Here is a 16,005-nt window from a genome sequence, read left to right as displayed (position 1 = left end):
GAACGTATGCACATGTAACTGGTTTTAACCCTAAGTTGAAGGTCACCTTATTAATGCAGCTGTGATGATAATGGAATTCCTATGCATGAACTTTGACAATGAAACTGTTGGTAATGCTAAAGGATTGTAAGGCAATGTAAATCCTATATTGGGATACCACATTGAGAAGAGAAGAACTTTTAGATAGGTTTATAGGACATCTTTCTCTTCCATTTTTGTTGAACAGTACAATGATAAGGCTCGTTCATGTGAGTACAATTACTGCCATATAGTTATCCTGGCTCTGTCTGTGTTTTAAAATCATCCCATAAACTTATTTTGCTTATTTTTCTCAACGTTTTCTTTTATTTATCGAATTTTTTTTTTGTTTCTTTTCCAATTTCAATTTTAATTTTAGTGAAGAGCAATATCACCGTCATTTGCCGAATCTTGAGTGTCCGATTTTTTGGAGATTAAATCTCGAGGTCATTCGATGCGGTGATTACATCAATCGAAACGAATTTAATACCGACTTGGGATATGATGCGTTTTAAGTCTAAGATGCATGGTTGAGTTGTCACGAGACATTAGAAGACAAACTACAAATATAAAACCTGGTTTTGCCTGCTTGTCTATTGCAATTAGACTCTTAACCAACTGATTCGTACCATTTTCCAGCAAAATTTCTGACACTTAAATAGGTTGAGGGCTAAGGTTCCCAGGTCCCACAGGGAAAAAAAAACTTAAATGATGCTTGCCTTTTCATCCACAATTACATGTGTGTTTACTTTGGTAAGCTAAAGGCTAAAGCTAAACAACAAAAATCATGCACATGCATCAGATTCTCCTATATAGACAAACACTCTATTATGCAAAGGCAAACAGGAAAAGAACATGGAGAGAAAAACCAGAGGCAGCCCCAAGAAAATGTGGAGCAGTAATCTATGCATGCCGAGGACGAAAGGGAGCAACAAGAACAAACGGTTATCGCCAGCGAGTCTGATCGAACGTTTCCGAGAAGCGGTTTTTCGCCTCATAATGTTATCGGCTCTCACCAAGGTGTCCACGCATCCGCATGGTTCCTCGTCTGCCGGTACTGCTACACCGTGGAAGTATTATAGGCCGGCTGACGCTCACCATAGCGAAGCCGTGGCGGATTGCATTGAGTTCATCAAGAAAAAGGCGTACGGGTTTCGAGCGCTAGCAGTTCCACTAGTGAAGTGGTGATGCCAGTTCCGGTTGTTTGATATATATATATACACACACACATTTTCATGATACAACCGTGAGTTTGTTTTTACATTAGAATTCTGGTTTTAGAATGAAGAATTGAGTAATCCATGGTTCTATGAGATGTAGATCTGTAAATTAGTAGAATCATGTATTTAGCCTTGTTTCAGTTTGTAATATATATATATATATATTAATTTGAGGTAAGTGCAAGGCAGTATCTCTTAAAGATAATTCTAAACCTTTCGACATTGATCATACCTTGGTATAAATTGGATGCTACTTCTTCAATATCGAAATTCATCAAAATGTTAAAAACAAAAGATGGTATCAACCAGTCCATTGTCGTCCAGTGGTTAGGATATCTGGCTTTCACCCAGGAGACCCGGGTTCAATTCCCGGCAATGGAAAACATTTTATTTTTAGCTGTCAAGTTGGAGTGCTTGTCCCCTTTGTTCCTACATTTTTGCAGAAGGTCTCTTACACTGTATAGCTTCTGCTGAGAAACCTGAATGATCATGAAACACTGTCAGTTTCCTTTCTTGATCGCACCCGAAACTTGGCTTTGAATCCGATAAGGTCGGTCAATGTTAGCTTGAGCTGTATGCAATGTTCTTTTCATTTTCGAAAGCAAGCTATTAATCTCTCCAACACCTGCAATTTATGCTGAACGGATGGTATTCTTTATATACCTCCATGAATAAAATCTTAGTTGCAAGTTCTAACCAATAGGCCAACTTGGTGGACTTAACTGTTGGCTATAAATATAATGTAGTCTACTGAACTAGCCTAAGATACACAGAAAATAACATTAGCTCAGCCTTTAAGAACATCTGTTGACATAAGTCTTCATGTCCCTGGAACCAGCTGTTTACAAACTCGCAATTGATGATCCGTACTAGTACTGCTCCTCACAATGTAGTCTGCAGCCGAGTTCGCTTCCCTCTTAACTCGAGCAATCGTAACTTCCCATATAATGTCAAGTAAAGCGTTGATATTCGAAATACTGCAGCATTGTTATGCTACTCCAGGGTAAACTTCCTGTAACCTTCATGCCACGCTATATTAAAGACCACAGGGATGATTCCAATTCATGGCCACACAATGGACACTGAGCATTGTCCAAAATAACAGCGTAAGGGACGACTACCCGAGACCATATCAGTTGTTAGATCAGCATGTTGCACGTTTTCAGGGATAGATCAGGATCAAATATTAGGAACCAGGCTGAAAGATGTTGTATCATGGAACCAGGCAGGCATTATGGGCAACTTGCATAGTTTATGCCAAATACCAATCAATCTGAATACGGCCATATATACCACAAGGTTTTCAACCATTTACACAAGAAATGCCATTCAAATTATTCAATTTAGTATTATACAAAAAGTTAAATAAAGCTCTGCACCATTCTCAATTCAAAACTCATAATCATTACTAATGAAAACCAAACCTATAGCTTTTGTTTTTTGTTGTACATCAAAATAAGGAGAGAGAGAAACATAATAACCCGAGCAATGTATTAGAGAAATCTTCATTAATCAAAACCAGCATTAAATGGCGACAATGCCACATTTACCGGCTGAGTCAGTCTCTCTCTGAGTCTTACACCTGTATGATGAAAATTAACCACCAAAATGTGAGTTTTCTCCAAAATAAAGTGCATTTATCTTCCTTAAGTTTGCAGTGTCAAACTGTCAACCTATTGGTGTTACCCTCCCAAGGAGGGTCAAGGATCAGGGCATTAGGGACTCACTCCTAGCTTTGAAAAGATGCTATTAAGTGGATGTCTTAAGAAATAAAAGTTTCCACAATTATCATATACATTTCAAGCAATGACTTAAGTGATTATTGTACGAAAAACAACCGACAGAAAAAGGAAAATTGCCATTACTCTTGGGCAGGCAACCATATATATAAAGCATTTTTCTTTTCCAATAGGAAATCATTTCAGACACCAAATTATCAAATTATTGATGGGTATAATGCGCATCAATAACAGTGTTTCGACAGATGACAATGCTTGCACAAATCAGCATGTAACAGCCACTAATTTATCTACTGACCTATGCATAATTGTGATTGTTGCATTTTGCACACATCCAATCTCCGCAACGCCATTGTTTTGCTCTGACAAATGGAGGATTTTAAAATTTGTAAAAAAGCAATCCTCTGAATCTCATGAAAAATATCATATTTGCAAGACATGTTACTCAGCATCTTAATGCAAAAAGACTGAACATAAACCTAATTGGATTCTAAACACAGAAGTTCATAATACGTTACCAATCACGTGACCATTTCTTTAGCATACTACATTCAAGCCTACAATCAGTAAGAAGAAAGAGAACTGAAAAGTGCACTCTAGAAGCAAACAAAATCACGAATCGGAAGGATATTATTGCCATATGTTGACAAAAGAGTAAATTATCCACCACATGAAATGAATAACGAATTTGTTCAAGGTATATCAAAAGCGTGTATACAAGGGATCAACTTAATTGAAATTTACCCTTTTCCAAGAAGGGTTGTTGTTGGCGCTTGAGGAGGGAATGGAACGGGCCCTGACCAATTTGAAGCGACAACAGGGTTTAGACTGGGATAGGAAGGATATGCTCCAGGTTTTGGGTCACTGGTGGCTCCTACTATTTGATCAAATCCAGGACCCTGCAAACCCAGAAAAGAGCAACAGTAGTTCAGTACATAAAAATGTCAAAGCCTGCCGGAAAATAACATTAATTATACATATCACTACAAAAAACTGATTACTTACTTGTCCTGAATTCAATCTTTTATGATCCCAATCGTGTACAAATTCCTCAGATGCTGATCACTTAGCTCCAAGTGCTATATTACCCAAAAAAGGAAAACAAAGAAGAGGTAAAGATTCGATCACTAGTAGTAGAACCAATCAGCAGATCAGAATATAAGCATTAAAACCAAAACAAAGAAAATTAATGTACCTGGTGGTATGGATGCATCGCAATTTTTGCACTGCAATAAAACCAGATTGATCAGAAAAGTAATGACATGGAATATTTTGTAGAATTTGTAAAACCACGAAGAATAATGCATACTCCAGTGCAGGCAGTAAGATACAACCTGGGAACGTGAAGAGTAATTATGGAAGCCACAGTTGCAAATCCAGTCACCATTTCTCCATCCCTTTGGAACAGAAAGCGGCTGATTACCAGGACTGGCATAAGGAACCCCAGGAGTTTGGTTTCCAGCTAAAGGCCACGTGGATGCTGACTGAAGTCCAAAATTATCAGCACCGCCTAAATGCCAGTTGGAACTGAAAGGAAGCAACTGCTGGGGAGAACCACTGCCTAAAAATCCGACATTCATCTTTGTTCCAGTGTTCCTCGGGCCCTGGCAAAATAATGCGAATAAGTCGGGAGAGAAGCTCCGGGCATCGCTGCTATCTCCTTCAGTTGCCCGCACTTTTTGCACTTCTCTCTTGATGCATAATTGTTGTTAGTGCAAGCTATTGATCCATTTGCCACACACACCCCAAACCCGAATGCAGCCACGAAGAGGACAAGGAAGCCAAGAACAAACGCACACCAACAAGTTCATCCCATAGTACCAAAGTACACACACAAAAAACACAAACCACTCAACCTAATTGATACTGATTGCCTAATCTCAACTTTGCAAAGCACATATCACCATGCATTTTATTCAACAGATTGAACTCATAAAAATGGCAACTTTGTCAACAATTACCTCTCCAAATTAGTTTTTTAAAGATAACCCATTTTTAATTCAGTAATTAGGGAAAGTAATATCAAATCTTTACATGACCATTGTTCTATCACAGCTCAAAACACATATAAACTACAGAACCCAACTTTGATATCTAATCTTAAATTTAATAATTGAATCAAAAAGAAGAAGAAGAAGAATCAACATAATGATAAGAAATTATGTAAAGAGAAAGGAGTATGGACAGACCAGTGCAGATCCAATCACCAATACGAGGAAGCCATTTGGAATCAGCAGGGGTTTTGGTGTCAACAAGAAGACGAGGCTGCTTGCATTTGTTGCAGAAAGATCTAAAGGCGTAGTTCCTGTTCTTGCATCCGCTGCACTCACAGTCTCCTTCTCTCCCTTCCCCCACTCGTTCCACTCACTCTCCTATTAACCGTTTGTTTATATATACAATTCAAAACGAATAATAAAAGCTTGCTGTTGCTTGGTGAAACTGAAGAAAAGTGAAGGAGGAGGTGGTTGAAAACTGGAAACTGCGGCAAATTATGGAAGTCTTGGGATTTGGGTTCGGGAGAAGCGAATATCGATCAATAAGGGGTTGAAAGAAAAAGAAAAATTCTTCCTCGGATAGGGCCTAAACCATGACAAAGATCAGGCCTTGTTGACACTCTTTGTTGATTTTAAGGTGATTATTGTTTTTTAAAATTATACTTAAGTTTAATTTTTGTACTCCGCTCAAAATTTAACATTAATTTTTTTTAAAAAAAATTAAAAATTTAAGTATTAAAACAAACCAAAACTAATAGTTTAAGTGTTAAAAAGATAAAACAAGTTAATTTTTTAATGATGGATACTAAAATAAAATAAAATAAATAAATGTTAGATATTATTTTAAAAATATTAAAATATATCAAAATTCATCAATACTAAATATATAATTTATATTAAATATAAAATAATATTTATTTAAAATTCTTAATTATTTGATCACAAACATTCATAATTTTACGTATGTAATGTTTGACAAATAATAATAATTTTTTTAATCATTAAAATCCATTTGGATTTAATCTGCTCCGAGCTTTCTGGCTTAACCGACAAAAAGCGAAGCTGAAACAAAGAAGATGGCCTGCTTTTGTGAGTTTACCACTCAATCAGGATTGTAAATAAGGCGGGGTAAATAGTAAATTATTTAAATATGATTGGATCGATATTAAGTTAATATTTAATTTAAATAAATTTAATATGAATTTAAATTGAATTTTTAACCAGTTAAAATCAACTATTTCATATTAGACTCGAAAAATATGTGAACAATTCGAAAATAGAATATCGTTAACTAGTCGAAATTTCGATGATAAGCAATTGCCTAAACACTCACGGGCTGAACTCCTATACAGCTAGCAATGATTACAGTGAAAAATGAACTATTATAGGATGACAACTTATGTTAAACAATTTGATAATGATATACATTATATGGACGTATTATTCGATCTAATGATCTTAAAGAATAACGATAATTTTTTAATTATTAAAATCGTTTGATCTATGTTAATCGGACACGTTTAAAGAGCGGGACAGCGACATTTTTTTGTTTTTCTTTTCTTTTCTTTTTATAAGTGTAACGGAGAGATAAAATGGACCCATGTTGTCCACAAGAGAAACAAAAGGGTAGGCCGTTTCGAACTCGAAAACCCTGCATGCTTGACTTTAACACAGTCAATCTTTGGTCTGTTTCATTTCATTTCCTCCCACATGACATTGTCTCCAACATGAAAATGATCACTTCCCACACTACCTCCATATAAGTACACCTATATTCCTTCTCAATGTTCGAAGCTTGAGTGATTTTTTTTATTCTTCTGAAATTCGAGATATGGCCATCAAGATACCGAGCAAACTACCTCAAAGGGCGGCGATCAAGCAGATTCTTAAGAAGTGTTCGAGTTCTTTCGGCCACGGTCACGAAGGAAGCCTTCCGGATGATGTACCTAAAGGCCATTTTGTTGTGTACGTCGGGAAAAACAGAAGCAGATACATAATACCGATATCGTGGTTGGATCGCCCCGAGTTTCAGATCTTGCTCCGAAAAGCAGAAGAGGAGTTCGGGTTCAGCCGCGACACCGACCTCCGAATCCCTTGCGAAGAAATCGTTTTCCGATCACTAACGGCAATGATCGGATGAACGATCTTCAATAGGGTAGGGTCAGGGAACATGAGAGTTCTTTGCTGACAATAACCCATTGGCGTTTTCCTTTCTCTTAGTTATTTTACAGTTTGTATGCTGTTTTCCCCTCAAGTGACATTGAGAATACCCTTAATATGCCGTCCGTATCTTAAAAATTCTAATAAGTGAAGAGTCTTTAAACATACTCGAAGTAAATATGAATCGGATTCATATTTTGAAATAGATTTACCGTATTTGAATTTGGATAATTAAACAGAAAGCAGATATATATCCACCCGCTGCCACTCCTATTATGTGTTTGCATAATGTTTTGATAAGATGGGGAGCCGACTCAAAAAAATACAGCAAGTGTCTACATTGCATCAATCTGGTACGCTTTGCACATGCATCTGGGGGTCCATTTAGGGTTCTTTGAGCAAAGTAGCTGATTTTGATTTCAAACCTGATTAGTGATTGGCAAGTTATCTGTCATCAAGACTATTGGCATTCAAAGCGATGGCCCTGCATATTAAATGCTTCAAAATCTTTTCTTTTTTATATATGGGACTTGTTTTGTAGTGATCTTTAACGTTTGAAATGTCCTATTTTGACCTGTCGGTGCCTAGATCTTTTGGTCTTGGTTGAAGCTGGGACAGCCATTTTTATGGACGGGTCTGCCTTGGTCAAGATCCATCAGCCACCGCTTGCAGGGATGCTAATAAAACGAAGCATGGTTTTCTTTTCAAAATGACAGTCGAAACTCGTTACGTCAAACGGTCATAAATTACTTTTTCAATTATTTCTAAATTATTGTATATTTAAACTTAGAAGAACTCGTCACCTCGAGGTGAGAGTTCTGAAGAATTTTTTCTTCTATTTTTCGAAATAATTATAAAAAATATTATTATTTTAATAGAATTCGTCACTTTTTTGCTTTGTTTTTTGTTTTTTCGCAAGCAAAAGGCTAGAAGGAAAAGGAACGTTACTCCTCCAAACCTCCCTCGGGGAGGCTTTCATCAGGACACTCATTAATGCTTGGAAACACATTAATGCAGGGAACCTGATTAATGCAAAGAAACCCGCTTCGCGGCGCGTCGGTTTTTTAAAGGCCAAGACCTTTAAAAACGATAATGCCAACAAGTGCAAACGAGAGGGAAACCATTTCTCTTGTTAAAGAAAAGCTCACATGCAGCGGGCAGCGGGCCAACAACCATATTGTTAGAGCAGGTAAGAGGCTCCATACAACCAAAAAAACAAAAAGAAACATCTATAATGTATCTCGATGGTGGTTCAAAGCTGAGCTTTGACCCTCGTTGCCTACGTGCGGGAGGAGGTGTTCTGTTCATTCAGGTTTAACAATAAATTAGTATTTCCCCAAGGGCTATAGAAGGAAAAAGACGTCTTTTCTTAGCTTTAGATCTTCTCCATTTTTAGGTTTCTAAAAATGTCGTCAAGTGATACTCGAAATAACAGTTTGTGTGATCTTATAGCGGAGTAACAAGATAGAGTCTGAAACCTCTAACATCCCTGTAATGAAGGAAACAATATCCTTAGAGAAATTAACTAAATAATAATAACTAAAACAATAAATATCCTTTGAAACTCGTTATATCAAGATGACGAGTTCTCCATGTACAATGAAAAATGTCGTAGATCCTAAAATATTTTTTTGACAACCTTATATCCCAAACATTTTATCTTAATTGGCCTATTGGGTCCAAAACAAACCTTGAACTTAAGATCCAGGATAAATCAATATTTAACACTATCTCAAATTAAATAATTATTAGATAATTAATACAAATAAAATTTAAATTAATTACATATTTATATGATTATAAAAATATTTTAATAAATAATAAAGAAACTAATAATATGAAAAAAAAATATAATATTTTGTATTTAATAATTAAATCATTACTATAATAATTTTAAAGGTAACTGATTGATTTTTTGTTTTTTCTTAAATGTTTTTTTTTCTCATTTCCTTATAATACATATGAATAAGCCCAAATTTCCAATTTGCTATAAAAAGGTTTAAAGATCAATATTGAAAAGACAAAGTATTTATTTTCAAACTTTAGTGGGAACCAAAACGATGAAGATGTAGAAGTATGCATAGAAGGACATGTTCTCTCCTCAAAGGATTGTTTTAAGTACCTAGGGTCTATGATACATAAAGATGGGGGTGCAGATGATGACGTTACACACCATATAAAGGCGGGATGGCTAAAGTGGAGGGCTGCTACTGGAGTTTTGTGTGACAAGAAAGTAACTCTAAAACTTAAGGGAAAATTTTATAGAATGACAATAAGACCAGCGCTGCTGTATGGATCAAAATGTTGGGCAATCAAAAAGGATCACGTAAGGAGGATGGAGGCCGCAGAAATGAGAATGTTTCTATAGGCATATGGTAGGACTCTGTCGGACATGACACCAAACTCTGCTACTAGGAGGTCCTTGGGGGTGGTGCTTGTATCCGAAAAATTGAGGGAGGGAATACCACGGTGGTTTGGGCATGTCCTTAGGCGACAACGTCAGAAGCGGTCAGGAGGGTAGAGTCAATTACAGTCGACAGTGCCAGAAGGAGGGGACGACCAAGACGGAAGTGGGAAGACTGCTTGCGATCTAATTTGAAGGATTTAGCCCTTACCGATGACATGACCTCTGATAGGAAAGTATGGAGACTTAAGACCAGGGTAGTCGAGTAGTTGCAGGTCACAGTCATACGGTGTAGCTCATCTGTCCTCTTTTTAATGCCTTTGTAGTAATTTTCATGACTTCTACTTTTTACGTTTCTTTCATTGGAATTTATGAAGGCTTAGAATTAAGGTACCAGAGTGGTGTTGCCTTAATTTAGGTTTTAACCTATTTGACTTTATTCCTTCTTGTAGCTTGCTATCGTTGACTTCTGTGTAGCATTCTTTTCAGGTTTCTTCTTTTTAAATTTAGTCAGGTCTTACGTTTATGTCTATATGCAGAGATTTGTATGCAGGGATTTATTTGCAGGGATTACTCCCCATTACAGACGCGCATATGAATACTGCATATGAAGAATGTTCAACTATGTATTTATTTATTTACTTATACATGCATTGCATTTTATCTTTATTTTTAATTTTTCTGACTATCGGAGGTCTTCCACGGAAGCTGCTCTTAACCTTGCGTTTAGAAACAACCTACTACCCTACCTCCCCCTTATCCCATTACATATGAGATTATGGTTTTGTTGTTGTTGTTGTTGTTAAGTTCACGAAAACCCTAACCCCATTCAAATACCCTCTCATATGTCATCTCCTAGAGACAGATCTCCTCACAGAATTCATTAAGGATGTGTTTGGTTCACGGAATGTAAAATTACCAGTGCTAATAAAATATTATCAGGGAATAAGATTACTGGGAATGTTGTATTTTGTGTTTGGTTGGTTTAGCAGAAATGTAAAATTACCGTGTTTGATTAAAGGAATAAAAGATTATTGGAATGTATATTTAACCAAATTGTCATTATTATATATTTGTATAATATTACAAGTTGGAAAATATTTATATATTTTATTTAAAAAAATTTAAATTCATATAATTATTTTTACAAAATAAAAAATATAAAAAAGGTTTAATGAAAGAGTAAAATTTTATTTTAACCTATGAACTTCATATAAAATTTTAATTATAGATTTTTTTTTGTAAATCTAAAATAGTTTAAGGATAAATTTGTAATTTAACATTCGTAAAATTTTTATTATTCAATGACAGAAGAATAATATTTTTGAAAAAAAAATTAAGGGCATTTTAATCCAAAATACCGGTAATGTTACAATACCTAAAAAAAGGAAGGTAATGATATTCCCGATAATATACTCAAAAATCTATTATTAATAATAAAATATTACTAAAAATGACATTTCCGGTCAAAACAAACGGGAGAATGTCCCATCCAAACAGCCCCATGTGGGACGAGTCATCAGAGCTCAGCGTAAGGGTCCCGGTTCCGTCTTCAAGGCCCACACCCACCACCGCAAGGGTCCTGCCCGTTTCCGCAGTCTCGACTTTGGCGAACGAAATGGCTACCTCAAGGGTGTCGTCACCGAGGTCATCCAAGACCCCGGCCGCTGCGCCCCCTTAGCCCGCGTCATCTTCCGCCACCCGTTCCGTTACAAGAAGCAGAAGGAACTCTTCGTTGCCGCCGAGGGTATGTACACCGGACAGTTCGTGTATTGTGGTAAGAAGGCTACCCTTGTGGTCGGAAATGTTTTGCCTCTTAGATCTATCCCTGAAGGAGCTGTCGTTTGCAATGTCGAGCACCATGTCGGTGACCGTGGGGTTTTCGCTAGGGCTTCTGGCGATTACGCTATCGTTATTAGTCATAATCCTGATAACGATACCACCAGGTATTTGATTCTTACCATGTTTTGTTTTTTATTTGGATCTGTTCATGTTTGATTTTATCTGAAGCTGTGCCTATATTATCTTATGTTGTTTTGATTATTTCTTATTCATTCCAACTATACATATGAGAAAGAACTGAGATTGAACCTGATTGAATTATGAATTGATGGGATGTAAAATGAAACAACATCTCTTAGGCACAAAGATTATACTTTCAACTGATGTTTTAGTTCGATATTTGATGTTTGGCATTCTCGTGCTTACATATTGAATTTCATTTTATCTTAAGGCTGTCATGTTTCAAAGATGATATTGCCGTAATCCTTGGAAGTGTGTGGTGATTAGTTATGGATGAACTTGGTATTTAGATTCTTGGATTTTATTTTTACAGGATCAAGCTTCCATCGGGTGCGAAGAAGATTGTTCGAAGTTGTTGCCGAGCCATGATTGGCCAAGTTGCTGGAGGTGGTAGGACTGAGAAACCCCTTCTTAAGGCCGGTAATGCTTTCCACAAGTACAGAGTGAAAAGGAACTGCTGGCCTAAGGTCCGTGGTGTGGCTATGAATCCAGTCGAGCATCCCCACGGAGGTGGTAACCATCAACATATTGGTCACGCTAGTACCGTTAGACGTGGTGCTCCACCTGGTCAAAAGGTTGGTCTTATTGCCGCAAGGAGGACCGGTAGACTCAGAGGGCAAGCTGCCGCTACTGCTGCCAAAGCCGATAAAGCATAGGTGGAGTAGGATACTACTAGTTGTTTTTTTAGTTCTTTTGTCCTTCATATTTATTTTATGTTAAAGACTATTAACGCTCTTGAACTTTCAGATAATGCTACTGTTTTGAGTTTGTTCAAGGGATGTTTGTGTTCTGAAGTTGGGTTTTTACTTGAAAGTGTTTTATGTCATCCTTGTTCCATTTGTACCTGTCATAAGGATATGGTTTACTATCATATGATTAAAAGACAGATAAATAATCACCTGATAATTAAATGAAATTTGTTTGTTTTTGATTTTATGGTGTTTTTGTAAGGTTAATAGTCTTTAAATTTATATATATATATATACATATATTGGTTTAGGTGTGAATTTATTTTAATCAAAATAAGTGTTCAAATGGGAGAGCCTAAGGAAAGGAAAGCGAGCCTAATTTAAGGCGAAGAGAAGGTGCGATCTAAAATGTTATAAAGATCATAACATTTTAAGTTATGCAAAACCTTTTTGATTTAATTGAAAATATTAAAAAAATTAATATTTTAGGTTGTACCTAATTGAAAATGTTATGATTTTCATAATATTTTTGGTCGTGTTCATTTCTTGTCCTTTTTTTGCCTTACATAAAAAGATTATCATAGGATAAAATTATTCGTTTAATACTTTATTTGGTAATCATTTTATGGCTAATTTTATATTTTAGGTTGCATCTAATAAAAAATGTTATGATTTTTATAATATATTCGGTCACATTTATTATTTTTTTGTCTTTTTTGACCTTAAATTAGACCGTGGTAAAGTAGAGTTACCATTTAATATTTTATTTGGTAACTATTTTATGGGTGATTTTATTACTCTTGTTAAAAATGTTTTGTTGTCCAATAAATGTATGATACATTAGTGATCTCGTTGAACTAAATTCCGATGAATCCAAGATATAAAGAGAATTATTGATAGGATACTATCACATTCAATTTATCTAGGATTTAGATTGATGTCTTGTCATAATTTTCTCTTATTTATGTTTATTTACGGAAGGAGATTAAAATTTTAGAATGTCAAAATTTTAAATGATTTTTTTTATTTTAATAAATTTCATGAAGAATTAATCTAAGAAGAAGAAAATAATGTGAAATGCGAAGATTTTATTATTATTCTTATTAGGAAAGATTATTGATGATGAATGATGATTGATAATGATGATGATTGTAGTAAATAATTTTAAAAAAAATCACATCATTATATTGGTATAGTGATTTAGGGGCTTAGTAACAAAAAATAATAAAAAATTTAGCGTTAAAATTGAAGTGTTGTAAAATTTAATAATAAAATCATATGTAAATTAAAATTTAATGACTAAATTAGTATATAAATTAAAGTTTAGTGATTAATGGAATAATTTACCCAATGAAGAAGATATAGTGAAGATAACTACTTTCCGATGAGTAGGAAAGGAAACAGAAAAATGATGAAAGTAGAGTAAAACTATTTATCTTTTAACAGCCTCAGATTCATCCCTAAATTTTAACCATTTCACTTTGTCAACAATCGCCTCTTCTTTTGCTCCGATCAAGGCCTATCACGACCTCTCTCCTAATCTGCTAAAAAGGTTAAAGCCGTTGCCCAGAACTTTAAAACATAGAAGAAGTCTAATCCAGATTGGGAGCCCTAGCTGCTTCTGGTTTGCTATCAAATTGCTGCTGCCTACTAAAGGTTGGTTGTTACAATGTTTAATACTTAGTTTGCTTTTGTTTTCTTTTGATTTTGAGAAAATTGTTGAAAGGAACTGGGCGTAGTGTCTCATTGTTGCCTGTGATTCGAAAATTTAACTTCCTTTTTATTCGGTGGAATTTTGGGCTCTAGTGTCTTGTTCTTTATTGGTTTGGCAAGAATTGACTTAATTACAAAAGTGGGTTTTAACCTTGACAATTTTTAATTCTACTGATCTTGTATGTTCATTGTTCTGCTTCTGCCTGAGATTTCTAAATTTCCATTCTTTCACTGCTTAGGATTAAAAGCACACAAGGGAATAGTTCATTGTGGGAATTGATGGAACTTAATCTGGTGGCTGGTGATGAGTAGTATGATATGGTGTTTCAAGAACCATGCTATGGTTTTATTTGTGGGTCAATTTTTTAGTTGTTTTCTAGCTAAAACTTCACTTTTGGTGTAAAAGTTTCCTCTCGGGTTCCATAGAAAGGTATCTTTAAAGCATCCTTTCATTGCCTTCAGTGTGCAAGATATGTGAATTCAATTGGGGTCTTTAATTATGCCGAGGCCTTTTTCATGTTTCAAGTTGGTTCTTTGTTGGAGCGTCTTTAATTATCTTGATGAATTATTTTATTTGTTTCTGCTAACCTACTGTGAGAATAAACGGATATGAGTTCCATTCTTTTCGTGGTACTTGATTTTGGCTTTGACATTTCGAATCGAAACAGTAGATGGTGAAGTCAAGTAATTTTGTGGAGAGTGATAGTATCTCGGCATCGAAAGCTACTTGGGATGACGACCTCACCTTGACGTTTTGTGAAATTTGTGTAAAAGAAGTTGATGCTGGTAATAGACCAACAACTCATCTAAACACAACAGGTTGGGAAAATGCTGTTACCTTTTTTAAAGCAAGAACACAGAAGAATTATGGAAAACCACAATTGAAAAATAAGTGGGATACATTAAAAAAGGAATGGAGGTTATGGAATGTGTTACTTAAGAACTCTCCTGGTCTCGGATGGTGTTCATTTAAAAGGACCATCGATGCCACTGAAGAATGGTGGGCTGAAAAGTTACTGGTTAGTATTGCATGTAACAATATGTTAACATGTCAAATTCATTGAATTTGGTACTTTACATTATTATGAAAACTTCAGTATAAGTGTATAACGTTTAATACTGTACAATTATGCAGGAAAATCCCGATTTCAAAGGATTTAAAAAGAAAGGAATTGAACCACGGTTGAATGAGTTACTGTGGAAAATGTTTGGTGACGTTACAGCGACCGGAGAACCTGCATGGGCAGTTTCGTCTGGTGTCGTTCCTAATGGAGTTTCTACGGAGCATGCTAAACCTGTTGAGGGATCTGGTGATACGAATGAACATGGTACCAAGAATAAGGAAATTCCTAATCTTGAGGTAGCCTTAGACCCTTCTCTTGAAACTTCTAGTCGCGGCAAGCGAATGCTCGGGGTTGTACATGATAAAGGTAAAAAATCAATTCCGATTAGAAGATCAATAGGAAAGACTTTGGCTGCTCAGATCGAGAAGTTATGTCAGAGTATGGCTAATCAAAGGAAGTCGATGAACGAAGTTGTTTCTCCTCGTTCTCAATATACTATTTCAGATGCAATGGATGCGTTGCGAGCTTTGGAAAATGAAATCCCGAAAAAGCATTTTCTGTATTTCTTTGCCACCCAAATATTCCAAGTCCCGGTGAAACGAGAGATGTTTTTGAATTTAGATCAAGATATCAGGGCTTGGTGGCTTCAACGCGAGTATGATGAACAAAATGCCAATGCTCGTCTTTCATCCTTGCTGTCAGCTTTGTCGCATGGAATTCAACAATTCCAGCCACCACCTCCACCACAAGGTCCTTAGGGCTATTCATGTGATATAAGAATGTATATCACTTTGCTTTTAAAAAAAAGTTATGATATTTAGGATTGTATTTAGAAAATTCAGTGAAAATGTCTATAACTAGTCTATGTATGATCATCTATGTTAAGCGTCTTTCTGTTGCACGAAATGCCATAATTTTATTTGCTTATTTTCATTTGAATTACATAGTTTTAGTTGGCTGGCCAAACGTTTATTATCAATTG

At 35.7% G+C, this 16,005-nt stretch overlaps 2 protein-coding genes, 1 non-coding gene and 1 pseudogene across 3 annotated transcripts; 3 read left to right on the top strand and 1 right to left on the bottom strand.

The window, feature by feature from the left end:
* The first annotated feature begins 1,547 nt into the window (after window positions 1–1,547).
* TRNAE-UUC lies at window positions 1,548–1,619 on the top strand. The gene has a single exon. It is a non-coding gene; the product is annotated as a tRNA-Glu (tRNA).
* A 439-nt stretch (window positions 1,620–2,058) lies between these two features.
* On the bottom strand, window positions 2,059–6,730 carry LOC120169830 (annotated as a pseudogene).
* A 72-nt stretch (window positions 6,731–6,802) lies between these two features.
* On the top strand, window positions 6,803–12,392 carry LOC120169829 (60S ribosomal protein L8-3-like). The gene is made up of 3 exons (XM_039177924.1): window positions 6,803–7,096; window positions 11,036–11,481; window positions 11,871–12,392. Exons 1-3 carry the CDS (start codon window positions 6,803–6,805, stop codon window positions 12,211–12,213), a joined length of 1,083 nt encoding a protein of 360 aa, XP_039033855.1. The 3' UTR covers window positions 12,214–12,392.
* Window positions 12,393–14,630: 2,238 nt separating this feature from the next.
* LOC120169828 (L10-interacting MYB domain-containing protein-like) lies at window positions 14,631–15,903 on the top strand. The gene is made up of 2 exons (XM_039177923.1): window positions 14,631–14,978; window positions 15,095–15,903. The coding sequence occupies exons 1-2, from the start codon at window positions 14,631–14,633 to the stop codon at window positions 15,779–15,781; spliced, it is 1,035 nt and encodes a 344-aa protein (XP_039033854.1). The 3' UTR covers window positions 15,782–15,903.
* Window positions 15,904–16,005: the final 102 nt, after the last annotated feature.

This window comes from Hibiscus syriacus, unplaced genomic scaffold (assembly GCF_006381635.1).
Source record: "Hibiscus syriacus cultivar Baekdansim isolate YM2019G1 unplaced genomic scaffold, ASM638163v2 tig00111769_pilon, whole genome shotgun sequence".
In the NCBI taxonomy this organism is placed as follows: Eukaryota; Viridiplantae; Streptophyta; class Magnoliopsida; order Malvales; family Malvaceae; genus Hibiscus; species Hibiscus syriacus.
The sequence above is the reverse complement of the archived record's forward strand: the minus strand, read 5'-3'. Positions and strand labels throughout refer to the sequence as shown.

What these genes read in the sequence shown, in the direction of transcription:
- LOC120169829 (XM_039177924.1), top strand. Translation starts at nt 6,803, where the DNA reads ATGGCCATCAAGATACCGAGCAAACTACCTCAAAGGGCGGCGATCAAG. An exon ending in TCGTTTTCCGATCACTAACG is followed by an intron (nt 7,097 to 11,035) that starts GCAATGATCGGA and finishes CCATCCAAACAG; the next exon opens with CCCCATGTGGGACGAGTCAT. An exon ending in CCTGATAACGATACCACCAG is followed by an intron (nt 11,482 to 11,870) that starts GTATTTGATTCT and finishes TTATTTTTACAG; the next exon opens with GATCAAGCTTCCATCGGGTG.
- LOC120169828 (XM_039177923.1), top strand. Translation starts at nt 14,631, where the DNA reads ATGGTGAAGTCAAGTAATTTTGTGGAGAGTGATAGTATCTCGGCATCG. An exon ending in GGTGGGCTGAAAAGTTACTG is followed by an intron (nt 14,979 to 15,094) that starts GTTAGTATTGCA and finishes ACAATTATGCAG; the next exon opens with GAAAATCCCGATTTCAAAGG.